The sequence below is a fragment of the Narcine bancroftii genome, chromosome 4, assembly GCF_036971445.1.
Source record: "Narcine bancroftii isolate sNarBan1 chromosome 4, sNarBan1.hap1, whole genome shotgun sequence".
Classification (NCBI taxonomy): domain Eukaryota; kingdom Metazoa; phylum Chordata; class Chondrichthyes; order Torpediniformes; family Narcinidae; genus Narcine; species Narcine bancroftii.
In genome coordinates this window covers 168,994,478-169,008,498 of record NC_091472.1, presented here as the reverse complement: position 1 = coordinate 169,008,498, position 14,021 = coordinate 168,994,478, and the positions used below count along the sequence as shown (strand labels likewise).

The 14,021-nt window shown below is 37.7% G+C and overlaps 1 protein-coding gene across 1 annotated transcript in view; it reads right to left on the bottom strand.

The window, feature by feature from the left end:
* LOC138761191 (rasGAP-activating-like protein 1) overlaps positions 1-14,021 on the bottom strand; it is a 325,463-nt gene that overhangs the window by 138,067 nt on the left and 173,375 nt on the right. Inside the window, exon 11 of the mRNA XM_069932922.1 lies at positions 9,791-9,944. Coding sequence (XP_069789023.1) covers positions 9,791-9,944 — 154 coding nt within the window. The remainder of the gene's footprint in view (positions 1-9,790; positions 9,945-14,021) is intronic.

Sequence of the window (14,021 nt, the reverse complement as noted above, 5' to 3'; positions counted from 1 at the left end):
CAGCGCATTTTTCCATTTGCTTGAGACTCACTTTTACAATGCCTAATTAATACATCTGCATTAAGAATAAACAATTTAAAAAAACAAAAGACAAATATACTATCCTGTACTTACACTGAACAAACTTCACTTGCATGAATATATAAACCTTAAAGCAATTTACCCAGTACTTTATTTTCAGTTACATTCTACAAAAATATTTAACCTGCATCTGCAGGTTCCTCCCCCTCCACGGAGTCACCTGAAAGACGAACAATAACATTATGGATAATTAAGCCACCCTCACCCAAGTTTACAGAGAGTGTCGCTGACTGGGAAACTCTTACTTAGCAGGGATAAGGATACGCTCTGAGAGAGTCACCCCAACAGCGAGCGGCATCAACCAGCTCTTCATCCTGGGTGATGCCATTGCTGTTTCACATAAATTTATTCAAACAGCTGCTATGAGAAAAGCATGACCAAGGCCCTCCGCTGGCTGAATATTTGCTCCCATCTTCACCAAAGCTTTATGTGCTACTTCAGAGAACTTTTACTTATACAATTTTAAGCTTATATATTTATTACCTATTATTTTATTCTTATTTATTTTAATTTTTAACTATTTATGTCGATTTTCTTTGCTGGTTGCTTGAATTCTGGATCCAAGGAGTTTTATTGTTTTCATACCATGATGAAGGGCTCAAGCCCGAAACATTGGTTATGTATCTTTATCTTTGCTAATATAAAGGACACTGTTTGACCTGCTGAATTTCTCCAGCATTGTGTTTTTACTTTAACCACTGTGTCTGCAGACTTTTGTGTCTTACTTCTGTCAGATATTTAATAATTATAAATCTAGGAAGGTCTATACTGCTTTAAAGTCACAGATCTATTCATACTATAAATTAATGCCTCATCACTGACTTAAATCCGATTTACATTAGCAATAATTGCTGCGGCACTTTTACAGTGTTTCCTCATTCATTGTTGCGTGGACAGTTGTACCTTTTTAACTTTATCTGTTGATGAATCATACATATACTGAAAATATTATTAGAAAAGATTTAAAGTTTTGACGGAAACCATCTCATGATAAACTATCATGAACCTTTACTCGTGACATGACAACATAATTAACATCAAAACACATCCAGTGAATCCTGCAAAATGGCTTAGTATCAATACTGAAGGGGAATCTGTTGTGACTTCCATCCTTAAAAAAAAACATCTGGTTTTCCTTATAGCGAGGACTGACTTTATGCTTTACAGTTGTGAAGAGCCAATGCAAATAAACAGGGGAGAATACACAGCCAAATAAACCATCAGGGATTAATTGTCATAAATTAAAGATTTTAATCATTTCTAAAATTAATCAGAATTAAAGCCAGTGAACACCAGAAGATCTCATGTAGTTTTAACTAAATTAAGATTGAGAACAGATATGAAGCGCTCATTTATAAGTAAAAACATTTATAAGTCTGCAGGATGGGGGCGTGGCAAGATGGCGTAGAGACTAGACGTGTAATCCCTGCCCTCTCTGGTCAGACTTTTAAGTGCCCATTTTTTAACCCTTTATTTTTAATTTTAAAACTTTAATTTCCAGTTTGATATTTTGGTGAGCCATTATGCTAATGCAAAAAAAATTAAGTCTCACTTACAAAAGAAAATACAGTTTTGAAGTGCAGAAGAATTGGGGACTAAACGACTTGGAACAGCCTCAGATCCATTATCAGCAATCTCCAAGCTTCAACGATCGCCGGTGGGGACAAAAGTTAAGGTAACAGCTACTTACCAGTCTCAAGATGGTGCTGGTTCGACCCGTTTGGCGGAGGAAGGAGTGCACTCCCGAGGAGTCGGGCATGAGCCTGGAGGCTTGTTACAACGAACACTCCCATTGGAAGAGACGGGAGCACAGAGGAAGAGGACTGTGAAGGCAGACACGCAGTCTGCAGCGATTGTGGGCTTGGGTGGTGTCATTAATTATGAAGAACGTAATTTTATGAAAAAATGGTCTGTGGGGGGACATCAGCGATAACCCCCTGAGGAAGTCGGGGGGCCATCGTTGGGTGTCCAAACTCGCAGCAAAATGACTAGAATGCTGCCTTTTGAAGAACACTAAGAAGAGGACTTACCTTACTCTACCATTGCACAGGAAATGGAAAAAGAGCTGGAAGAAAGTGAGTTACAACTTATGGAATCGGATCCTGCATTTCAAACTGCACCTCAGCCTGTTTACATGATGTTTGAAGGTATTGCTTCTTATTTGGATGTTATTACTGGTCAATTGAACCAGCTGGTTCAAATGAATACTGATATAATTTCAGACCTTACTGTGGTTAAGGCAGAAGTTAAAGAAAATCGGGAAAACTTTTAAAAATTTGAAGCTTCTTTTTCTGAATGTAAACAACAGGTACAATCCAATACAGAAACAATAGTAAAGGTGGAAAAATCAGTTAAAGATTTGGAGCCCGGGAAAAAGAGTTAACAAAAAAAAAATAGACTATTTGGAAAACCAAAGCAGAAGAAATATTGTGAAAATTGTGGATTTGCCAGAAGGTATAGAAAGTCAATATCCTGTCAAATTTTTTAAAAATTGGATTCCCCAGATGTTGGGGGAAGAGTCTTTTCCGGATGGATTGGTATTGGAAAGAGCACATAGAGCTTTAAGAAGGCCACCCCTACCTGATCAACCTCCAAGACCTGTGTTAGTTCATTGTTTGAATTGTTTGGACAGAGAGACAATTCTTCGACTTGCAGTTCAAAATGCAAGACAAAGGCAAGCTCCAATGATGGTTCAGAATAGTAGAGTTTTCTTCTACCCTGATTTGAGTCAAGATATCATCAGACGCCGACGTGAATTTAATCCAGTTAAAGATGTTTTATGGTGTAAAGGTTACAAATTTGCCTTTCGTTATCCTGCTGTGTTGAAAGTGTTTTATGGAAACTATCAGTCTCAATTCTTTGAGAGTGAGCATGAAGCAATGGTTTTTGCTAATTCGTTACCGGATGTCAGAGGACAATGAAGAAGACCACCATTATCTCATAAAAGAAAATCTGATGGACTTGGAAATGGGCAAAATAGCAGAAGTGGAAAGAAAGGGAATGGAAAGAGTTCACCTACTCTTGAAATGAGTTCATCATCTGGACTGGAATCTCAAGGCTGATTTTTTTGGTAATATGTTAATACTTTTGATTGGCTGGCTGGGGAGGAGGGGATTGCACTAACTTCTTTGTTAGTCATCAGTCACTAGTGGGTAATCCACACCCAGTTTTTTTAAGGAGTTACTACCTTTTGGTAGGTTTTTTTGTTGTTTTTCTTTTCTCTTATTAACAAATATTATTTTTATTTGGAGGGCCTATATATTTTTATTTGAGGATCCTATATAAAAAATTCTTTTTTTGAAATACATCAATTTTTGTTTCGGTGGAATTTAAATTTATTACAATAATATAATGTGCCTATACTAAAACATTTAATGAAGTTATGGATAAGGAAAAATAGAACGATAGGTTCTAAGGGTAAATTATTGATTTTAACACCATTATATAATAACCAACTTATTCCTTTTTCAATGTATAATCAATGTTTATTACATTGGAAATCTAAAGGTATAAAAAACTTGGAGGATTGTTTTTAAAGAAGGTAATTTTTTATCTTTTAATCAAATGAGGGAAGATTTTGGTATTAATGAGAATTCTTTATTCATTTATTATCAACTTCGATCCTTAGTAAAACAAATATTTGGTAGAGATATGATTGACTAAATTTGAATCTTTTCTTGTGATTGTACCAAAGAAGGGATATATTTCATTGATGTACCAAATATTACAGGAAAGTATGGAAAAAAAGGGATGGGATAGATCTAAGATTAAATGGGGAAAAGATATTAACCTTACTTTTTGCGAGGATGACTGATTAGATATTTGTCATGACAGTGTTACTAGATTGATAAATGTCCATTATGCAATGGTTAATTACAATTTTTTACATCAATTGTACTTAACACCTGAAAAGTTTTAAAAAAATGGTTTTAGTGAATCAGACTCTTGTTTTAGATGTGGTAATTTGGTTGAAACTTTTTTTCATGCTGTTTTGTTATGTGTACATATACAATCTTTTTGGAAAGCAATTCAATTGTTTTTGGAACATTTGTATAAGATCAAAATACTTCTGGACCCGACAATATTTTTGTTGGGTGAGTTGAAGCCTTTGAAAGATTTGGGATTAGACAAATTTCAGATTGCTTTTGTATATTTAGCTTTATCTGTAGCAAAAAAATGTATAGCAAGTACATGGAAAAATGCTAATGTGATTGTTATTAATATGAGATTAATGTGATTGTAATTATAATGAGATGAAAACTTGTTTGGTAATGGAAAAAATCACATATGTTTTACATGATAATTATTCATTTTTTTCTTAATAAGTGGTCTTTATATTCAGAATATTTACATTTAGATTTACCTTGATTAGATTTTAGTAAATATATTTCAGGTTTTTTTTCTCTTTGGCTCTCCTAAAGAGAGGTGGCTGAGAGGGGGAGGGGGGGTCTTCTTTCTTTTTTTCTTCTTTTTTATATATAATTTTTTTATCGTTCATAATATGTACTTTTTTTTACTGTATGTGATAACCTTGTTGAACTAATAAATAAAGTTATTTAAAAAAGTCTGCAGAACATAAAATGAATGATGCCAATATCCACTTTGCAGTGGCTGATATTTAATCTCTTAATAGAATCTGCAGTACATAATTCTACGTCCTGTGAAATAACCTTTCTTCCAAGAATTACAAGGTCCAAAACAAATGGAAGAATGACGTCAAACTCGCTTCTTGTTTGGAGTTCAGCAGAATTGTTTTAAACTCCTGTGAGCATTTCATGATTTGAAGTACTGATTTAGTTTTACATGCGCCAATATGGTCAGCCCTATCTGAAATAACAGCTAATAAAGTCAACTGGAATTGGTGCCATGTGCAACAGTCTATTTCCTTTAGCACAGGCCAAATATACCAAGAGTTTTGGAAAAGTTGCTGGAAGACTGAAATTGCTAAAAAGATTCAGCTAGCCGGGAAGGGGGGGGGTGGAGGGGGGGGGTGAATTAAAATAGCTTCTTCTGCATATCTGACTCCTGGCATGTTGAACATTCCAACAATTTTTTTTTATTTCCAGTAAGCACAGTATTTTTTTTCCATTTGAAACACTATATACTGTCTTCTTTGGCTTGGCTTCGCGGACGAAGATTTATGGAGGGGGTAAAAAGTCCACGTCAGCTGCAGGCTCGTTTGTGGCTGACAAGTCCGATGCGGGACAGGCATATACTGTTATATACTGTATAACATACTATTAACTGACCCTAACCCTAGCTCCCCCCCACCCCAACAACGGGAGATTCTCTTTTCCCTTGATAGAGCATCCTGATTCTGCATTCACACTGTACTTTGAAAATGCTCCTGCTATTAAAATATCTGAACCATGATCAGTAACATTACCCAATACCAAGTCTGAATTTGGCCTGATAAATTGAATTGTGCAACTCTTTTAAAAAAAAAAAATAGGCTTTTTGGAAAAGATGTTACTGTTTCACTATATCATGTACTTTTAAGCAGGGAATATGAATATGCCGTTTTCTCTGTAACCAGTAGTGTGTTTATATTAATTATTTAACAGAAGGGTTTTGTGCTGTTATCTTCGCAACAATGTCACAGTTTCACAATAATTTTACACCAAGAACTTAGAGACTCAACATGCACAATGTGTGCTTGTAAACAAACCACTACGTTTAATATTTATTAGTGTCAATGCCTTTGATAAAGATATTGAATCCTTTGCCTGGGTCAAGCCTACTGATAAATAATACGCTTGAGTGTTGGTTTGAATTTAACGAAATTTGCACTTTAACAAAACTGGCCATTTGTTGCACAACATCTCTGAATTTATTCACATCTTGCCCTTCTCTTGGTTAAATTGGAGTATGGGTTTTTGGGTTTGAAGCACTGGTTCAGTGACAAGTGTTGAAGGACGTGCCAGAAGCAACAATAGACCTATCAAAGTATAAAGGATGTTAATCAAATGAGGCTTCTGTGGCCTGAAGACTAGCATTTCAGAACTAGCTGCACCTCTAGCCAAGCTGTTCCAACACTGAATTCACCTCAGCAATGTGGAAAATTGCTGAGGTATGTCCTACTGCCAAATATCAGGAAATATCCAATCCAGCTAATTACCTTTCTTAAAGTGATGGATGCTGTTACAGAATGTATTTATTAATAGCTTATTCAATGATGATGTCCTATCTGGGTTTCTGCAGAATCACTCAGCTCAGACCTCATTATTCGTCCATGTATGGACGAAAGAGCTGAATTACAGAGGTGAGGTGAGAGTGACTGGTTTGACATCAAGGTAACATTCACCAAAATGTAATGTCAAGGCACCTTCCTTGGTAAAACTGTGTCAATGAACATCAAAAGAAATGCACTCCAGTGGTTCGTGGTATGCCTTGCAAAAATGAAGATTATTAAAGTTGTTGAACATTAATCACCCAACGCTAAAAGTTCCTCAGGCCCCGTCCTGTGCCCAATCACGTTCACCTGTTTCATCAATGCCCTTTCCTTTCATCACAAGGCCAGAAGTGAAAACGCTCACCTTTTGGTGAACAATATTTTATTCCAAGTGAAGCATCCTATGCTGGCAAGCAGTAAAGCCCAGGTAAAATTTGGGCATGGACAAGTAACTACCTGATTAGATTCATGTCACAAAATTGCACAGCAAGAATCATCCCCAAGACTTACTGTCATGTGTGGTGCGTTTCTGGAACAGATTAGCATATTTATGCACCTAATAGTTACTGCCCACATATTCACTGTATGAATTCTCTGAAACTGCTTCAACGTATAACTGTAAGGAAGACTGACAGGAACTTATTTTCAAAGGCACAATTTAATGAGGCCTCCAGGGAACTGTGGACATGTCATCACTGGTTCTATGGGCTGGGCCCCACTTTCAATGACTGCATCAGAATTCAGAACTTCTTGTCTTTGGTCTCCTTGTATTTGTAAACAGGGCTGAAGCTATACGCTGTGAAGTAGCAAAGAAGTCTAAATATTGCAACTTAATACTATGAAGCATTTGTAAAACACACACTAACAGTTATATATGAAATTCATTTTCTAATAATTCAATGAAACATTGAAATGGAAGATGAAATGACTTTAAAGGAACATCTTAATCACTCTATACTCATGACTGTGTGGCTCGGCACAATTCAAATTCCATTCACAAATTTACTGATGACACCACAGTCATTGGCAGGATCACAGACGGCAAAGAGGAAACATACGGAAGGGAGATAGATCAGCGAGTTGAGTGGTTTCGCAGTAGCAACTACCTTTCACTTAAAGTTATTAAAACTAAGGAGCTGATTGTGGACTTCCAGAAAGAGAAATCAGAAGAACACCAACCAGTCCTCATCAAGGATTCAGCACTGGAAAGGGTTAAGAATTTCAAATTCATGGGTGAAAACATCTCTGAAGATCAGTCCTGGGGCCTCCATGTCAATACTTCATGAGGAGTTTGAGGAGATTTGGTATCTCACCGGACTCTTGCAAATTTCTACAGGTATACCATGGAGAACATTCTCTCTGGTTGCATCACTGACTGGTGTGGAGATGCCAATGCACTAGTCTGATAAAGATTACAGAGAGTTGTGAACTCAGCCAGTGCCATCAGGGGCATCAGCCTTCACTCCATCGAGGACATCAACAAGAGGCAGTGTCTTAAGAAAGCAGCCTCTATCCTCAAGAACCCTCTCCACCCAGGCCATGCCCTCTTCACTCGAAGAAGGCAGAGGAGCCTGAAGATGAAAACCCAATGGCACAAGGACAGCTTCTTCCCCTATACCATCAGATTTCTGAATGAACAATGAACCACCCATACAATCTTTCTTTCTCCTCATTTGCACTGATTTATTGTTTTTTAAATGTAATTTATAGAAATATTTGCACCTGTAAGGCTGCTGTAAAACAGTGAATTTTGTAACATGTCCATGACAATAAATTCTGATTCTAACTGACCATGGACAGAAATTGGGAGATTAGGCACAACCCCCAATGTTCTCCGTCATTGTGGTTTGTCCAATCTCTGAATTCATCCAGGGATGAATTACCTGTTTTCCTCTTCTTTTATGACTCAATATTCTAACAAAATGAGACAAAAATAAAATGGTAGAAACATCTTGTAAGACCATCGTACAGTGACGGTGGCAGGTAAACACAGCTGATGTACCACACTAGCTACCATTTTAATCCAGAGATAGAAGTTAAAAATCCACCACAGCCCTATGAAATTTAAATTCAAGCCATCACATTAATCTGGAATATTAATGTTGTATTATTCCATCTCATACATGAACGATCATCAGTGGAGGGAATATCTGCCATCCTTGCCCAGTCTGGCCTTTATGTGAATCCAGACTCACCAATGTGCTTGGTTCTAACTCAATTCAGGCTGGGCAACAGATGCTGCCTTTGCCAGACTGTGAGCAAATAAAAAAATTTAAATTTCCAATTTGAAAACAACAGATTGGATGGAATTGTTGGTCAATTCTCCCATATAAGTAACATTTTCAAAAAGCAGTAGCTTTTATTAACATTCTATTATTGTTATGAGCCCAGAGGACCCCAAAATCCAGCAGCAATAGATATTCACCACAACAAATGGTTATTTAAACAAAAGTTGCTTTTAATTATCTTTAAACATGAAAATAGAATCAAACTTTAACTTATCTCTATTGACTTACTTAACTTAGCCCCTTTCTAATTCTAAGCGCATGTGTATGTATTGTGTGTGTAAGTTCAGAAAAGTTCTTTGGTTCGCAGTCCAATTTCACATCTCATTCCTCCAAGTTCACTGGTTGCAGGCAATTCTTATACTGTGCACAGAATTTAACATTTATCAAGTTCACCAGACTTTGGTGCTTGAAAGGTAAATGGTTACTGCTCAGGAAGGTTTTCAGACAGAGATTGGTCATTCCTTTTATATCAGCCTCTTCAGTGTCTTGCTGACAAAACTTGCCCCTTCAGAGTTCTCCAGATGATAACCTTTTTCTTTCAGGTCACCACCGAGTTCCTTTTTGTTTCACTTATTCCAAGTGAAACATTAGACAGTCAGTCCTCTCCTCTTGCATGAACCACAAGGGCTTTGACCAGGCCATCTTCCAAAATGGGGCTTTCCCAAAAGCTTGCCAGTTTGTCCTGTTCCAGTCCAAGCTGCTGTCTGCTGGCTGCAACACTATACAAGTGATCTATGTGTGTGTGTGTGTGTGTGTCTCTCTCTCCCCCTAAGAGAAAGCTTGTTTGACTCTCTCTGCTTGCAAAACCACATGACTGTCTCAGAACAGCAAGTTCTCTTCCAGACAGCAGCAGCTCCGACATGCTCTTTCATCTGTTGCCTTTTGCAAACAATAATCAATTAGTGAAATCTCTTGAGCACTCTTCAAATGTTCTCGCAAAAGCTCTGGAGCCGATTCATCTAGCATGGGTCAGAGCTCCAGTATATTAAATAAGATCTGTTTTAAAGTGTTTGTTTGTGACCTACTCTAACAAACCTTTCCCAATTTATCTCCCAAAAACATATCTATACATATGTATTATATACTCTGTCACATTATCCTTTTAAATATCAAATGAGTTCAAAGTATCTACCCAGTGCTGGCACCTTTTACTTGATCAAAAAATTTGTTATACATATATCATGGCTAAACAGAGAGTGGTTCTCCTACTTAGGGGAAATAAAATGACACCTTTGATTCCAGTACTCACTTGTTTTGTTCACTTCTCTCATGTTGAGATAATCAAGGAATGGTATCACTAGGCCCTGACCAAGAAACATCTTCACCACGGTCACAGCCACCTCTTGTCTGCTCTCCACAGTGGTGACCTCTTCCAGCATTGTGAGAGGAGTGATATCCTCAGCCTGGAAAAGGTTAGAGAGAGTTCCCAGTAAACTTGAAGCCTTGATAAACAGACCATTTCTCAGCATAATTTTCAACATCAGGCATGGAAGAAATTATAACTTTAATATGGACCATCCCACTTGTTGACTACATTGCCATGTTCCCCTTAAAAAAAGTTTTAAATCTTTTGTCTGCCTGTTCATTCTGCAGAAGGTAACTGACGAGATACCCAATAGGAGAAAATCCAATAAAAGCATTATACCATGAGCACATATTTCCTGGCAATTATGCAATCTGGCAAATCCCACATGGTGACAAAGTGTGTCTTCTTCACCAACAGTGATGCTCTTGTAGAGGTTGGGATTTGCTTCAGAACACATCAAGGGGCAAGGAAGGTGATAAATGAATGCAAGCTTTTTTTTGCTGCCATTGGAAAAACTGACATCATTCCTCCTTGCAACGCCCCTCCTTTAATCCTTTCAACTGCCATGAGATAACTTATTTTTCTTTCTTTTCTAAATTGAGCCATTCAAATTGAACAAAACATCCATTCCCAATCCTTGTAATTTCTACCATGAAAGTAGGTCTCACAAAAATTAAGGTTGTCATTGTTTGGAATAATTGGGTCTTTGTTTCAGACTACTCTGACCTTCAATGTATGCTCTGGTCGGACAAGCTCACCTGTCTCTTGGGTTAGTCATGCAAATAATAGTGAGTCATTTATACAAAGCTACGCGTTTTCTTATTTAGAGGGCATTGAACATGATTGTACTCATAAATAGACATCAGGCCCCACGACATAAGACATAAGATACTTAAATATCTTGGAATCTAAAATTACAACTTCTTGTTCATCAATTAACAACAAATTCCTGTTGCAGCCTTTACAAGGGTATATGTGGTTAATTGAGATATAAATCTCAAACCACATCCTGACTGCTCTCTCTATGCTCCCTTGAAGATTTCAATTATGGACCCACTTTACTTAATTGGTTTTAAGATTTATAAAGCAATAGTTTTAACCACAGCATCAACTTTTCTGGAAGCTCTTTGTTTTAACACTATTCTATTTTATTTCCACTGCTCATAAAACAGTCAAATGATGATAACTGAAAGTGAAACGTGACCTGCCGTCTTCCAGCTGTATGAAATAACCCATGCTCTGCATTCTAGTTCTGTACATAGATAATGGAGCCAAAGGAATCCATTACATAGAAAGGTACCACAATTAACAAAGCATTCATTGTAAAATCTTATTCCTTCTGACAGATTTTGGAAAATCACCAGATAACAAATCTTCATTATGAAACAGTGTATCAACCAAAGTTCGCCAACCATCTGATCCAATTGTTAGGCTCAATTAATTCAATAAATCACTGAACTTTGCTTTGGACTTTGCTTCAACCCTCAAACTAATGCAAAATGTAAGCTACTATAGGGAAGAAAGCAATTTTTCAAAAAGTGGTCTTAAAATATATTAAAAAATGGATTGTTGACTTTGTTTTGAATTTTCCACATTTTCTTATTGTAATGGAAGGAAATTGTTGGCTCTTTCAAATCTTATGTCAGTCAGGCCCATGAAGAATGTATCAGGAGACTAGGACAAATCTTAGACGAGTAAGTGAAGTGTTGCCAGATAGAGGCATTCCCTTATTAGGGAATAAATGTTAGTTTGTAAATATGTTTAGTGTTATTAGTCAGATCAAGGGCTTATTGATTAATTGATTGGATGACATGCTACAGAATTAAAAAAGCACACTCAGGAAATTTGAATAATAAACAAAACACGTTGGAAATACCCAGCAACAAAATTAGGCAAAACCTGAAAAATGCAAAGTTCAGTGCGGTTTAAACCAGTACAGACATATACTGTAAATAACCAGTGCATCAAGAAGCAACGTTTTGCAGAAGGGAGAGTTGGAACATTATTTAACACAAGAATATATAAAACAGGAATAGAATAGGGCTCAACACATGCTTGAGGAACAATGCCTTATACCTTGCAGCCTGTGGAACTCAATATTCAATTCTCCAACTTCAAATAACTCTGTTTGCACTAGAACTGGGCATTGTGTTTCATTCATAAGAACATAAGAAATAGGAGCAGGAGTAGGCCATCTGGCTCGTCGGGCCTGCTCTGCCATTGAATGAGATCATGGGTCCGACTTACCACCGTAAGACTGAAGGATTGGTTGTAACTTGGGGTTAGTTGTAAGTCAGGGAACGGGAACCTCGGGAAACGGGGACCTTGGGCTGCCGCGGGGAACAGGGAGTCGGGACTTCGGGCTGCCGCCGGGAGCAGAGACGCCTGTAAACAGTACTTTTAATACAAAATATGTACTTGTACAATAGTTTTAATAAAAGATTTTTTTTAATTTTGGTCTTATGTGCGGTGGATGTAGCTCGCATAGGTCAGACGTCGAGGACTACCTATATGTAAAAATCTATCCAACATTGTCTTAAATATGTTTATGCGGTAACCTCCACTGCTTTCAAGGGCAGAGAATTCCATAGATTCACCACTCTCTGGAAAAAGCAGTTCCTGCTCATCTCCGTCCAAAATCTACTACTCTAAATCTTGAGGCTATGCCCCTGTTCTCACCTACCAGTGAAAAAAACTTACCTACCATGATCTTATCTATTTCTTTCATAATTTTATACATTTCTTTAAGATACCTGCTCATTATTCTGAATTCCAGCAATTACAATCCCAGACAATTCAATCTATCCTCATAGGCTAAACTCCTCATCTCTGGAATCAATCTAGTGAACTTCCTCTTCACTGCCTCCATGGCCTGTTGATCTGTCCTCAAGTAAGAAGACCAGAACTGCAGGCAGTACTCCAAAGGTGGCCTCACCAGTATCCTTCACTTTTGGAGCATTAGCTCCCTGCTCATAAACTCAATCTCTCTAGCAATGAAGGCCATCATTCCATTTGCCTTCCTGATAGCCTGAAGCACTTGGTAAACCTTTAAACGTTTCATGCACCAGCACTCCCAAGTCCTTCTGCACAGCAGCATGCTACAATTGCTTGACATTTAAGTAATAATCTGGTCTTCCATTTTTTCTTCCAAAGTGAATAACTTCACTTAAACTTTCCACAATATATCTCTGCAGACTCTCCGTATCCTCTGCACCATTTGTCTCCCACTCAATTTAATGTGATCAGCAAAGTTAGATACACTACACAAAGTCCCCTTCCAGATCATTAACGTATTTTGTGAACAGTTGTGGGCCCAGTACCGACCCCTGCAGCACCCGTTCACCACTGATTGCCAACTAGAAAAACACCCCTGTACCCCAACTCTCTGCTTTCTATTGGTTATCCAATCCTCTATCCACGCTAACATGTCACCCCCAACTCCGTGCATCCTTATCTTATGGATGAGCCTTTGAGGTGGCAATTTATTGAAGCCTTCTAGAAATCCAAGTAAATAATGTACATCTGTTCCCCTCCATCTACTGCACTCAATATATCCTTCAGTAAGTTTGTCAAACAGGATCGGCCCTCTGCTGAATCCATGCAGCGTCTGCCAATTTTTTTCCAGATACATCCCTATTTCTACTTTACTGATGGATTGAAGCATTTTTCCAACTGCTGATGTCACAACTGGCCTATAGTTACCTGCCTTATTCTTATATCTTGTTTTTGAACAATTGTGTGACATTCATTATCTTCTCATCTGCCAGGACCTGTCCAGAGGCCATAAAATTTTGGTAAATGATCACCCAAAGTGTCAACTGTAACTTCTGCCATTTCTTTCATTACCCTGGGATGCATTCCATCAGGACCAGGGAACTTTTCAATCTTTAGGCTCACAAATATGCACAGCACCCCTTCTTTAGAGATAGCTATTGTATCCAGGTCCTCACTTACCATTGTATGACTAACCTCTGTCTTTGGCATGGTAAATATGTCTTCCACCATGAAGACTGACACAAAATAGTCATTTAAAGCTTCCGCTATTTCCTCATTACCCAATACCAATTCCCCTTTCTTATCCTGTGTTCACTTCAGTCACCCTTTCCACTTTATATAATTATAAATCTTTTACTGTGCTGTTACACTATTGTATGATTCATAACTTCACCACCCA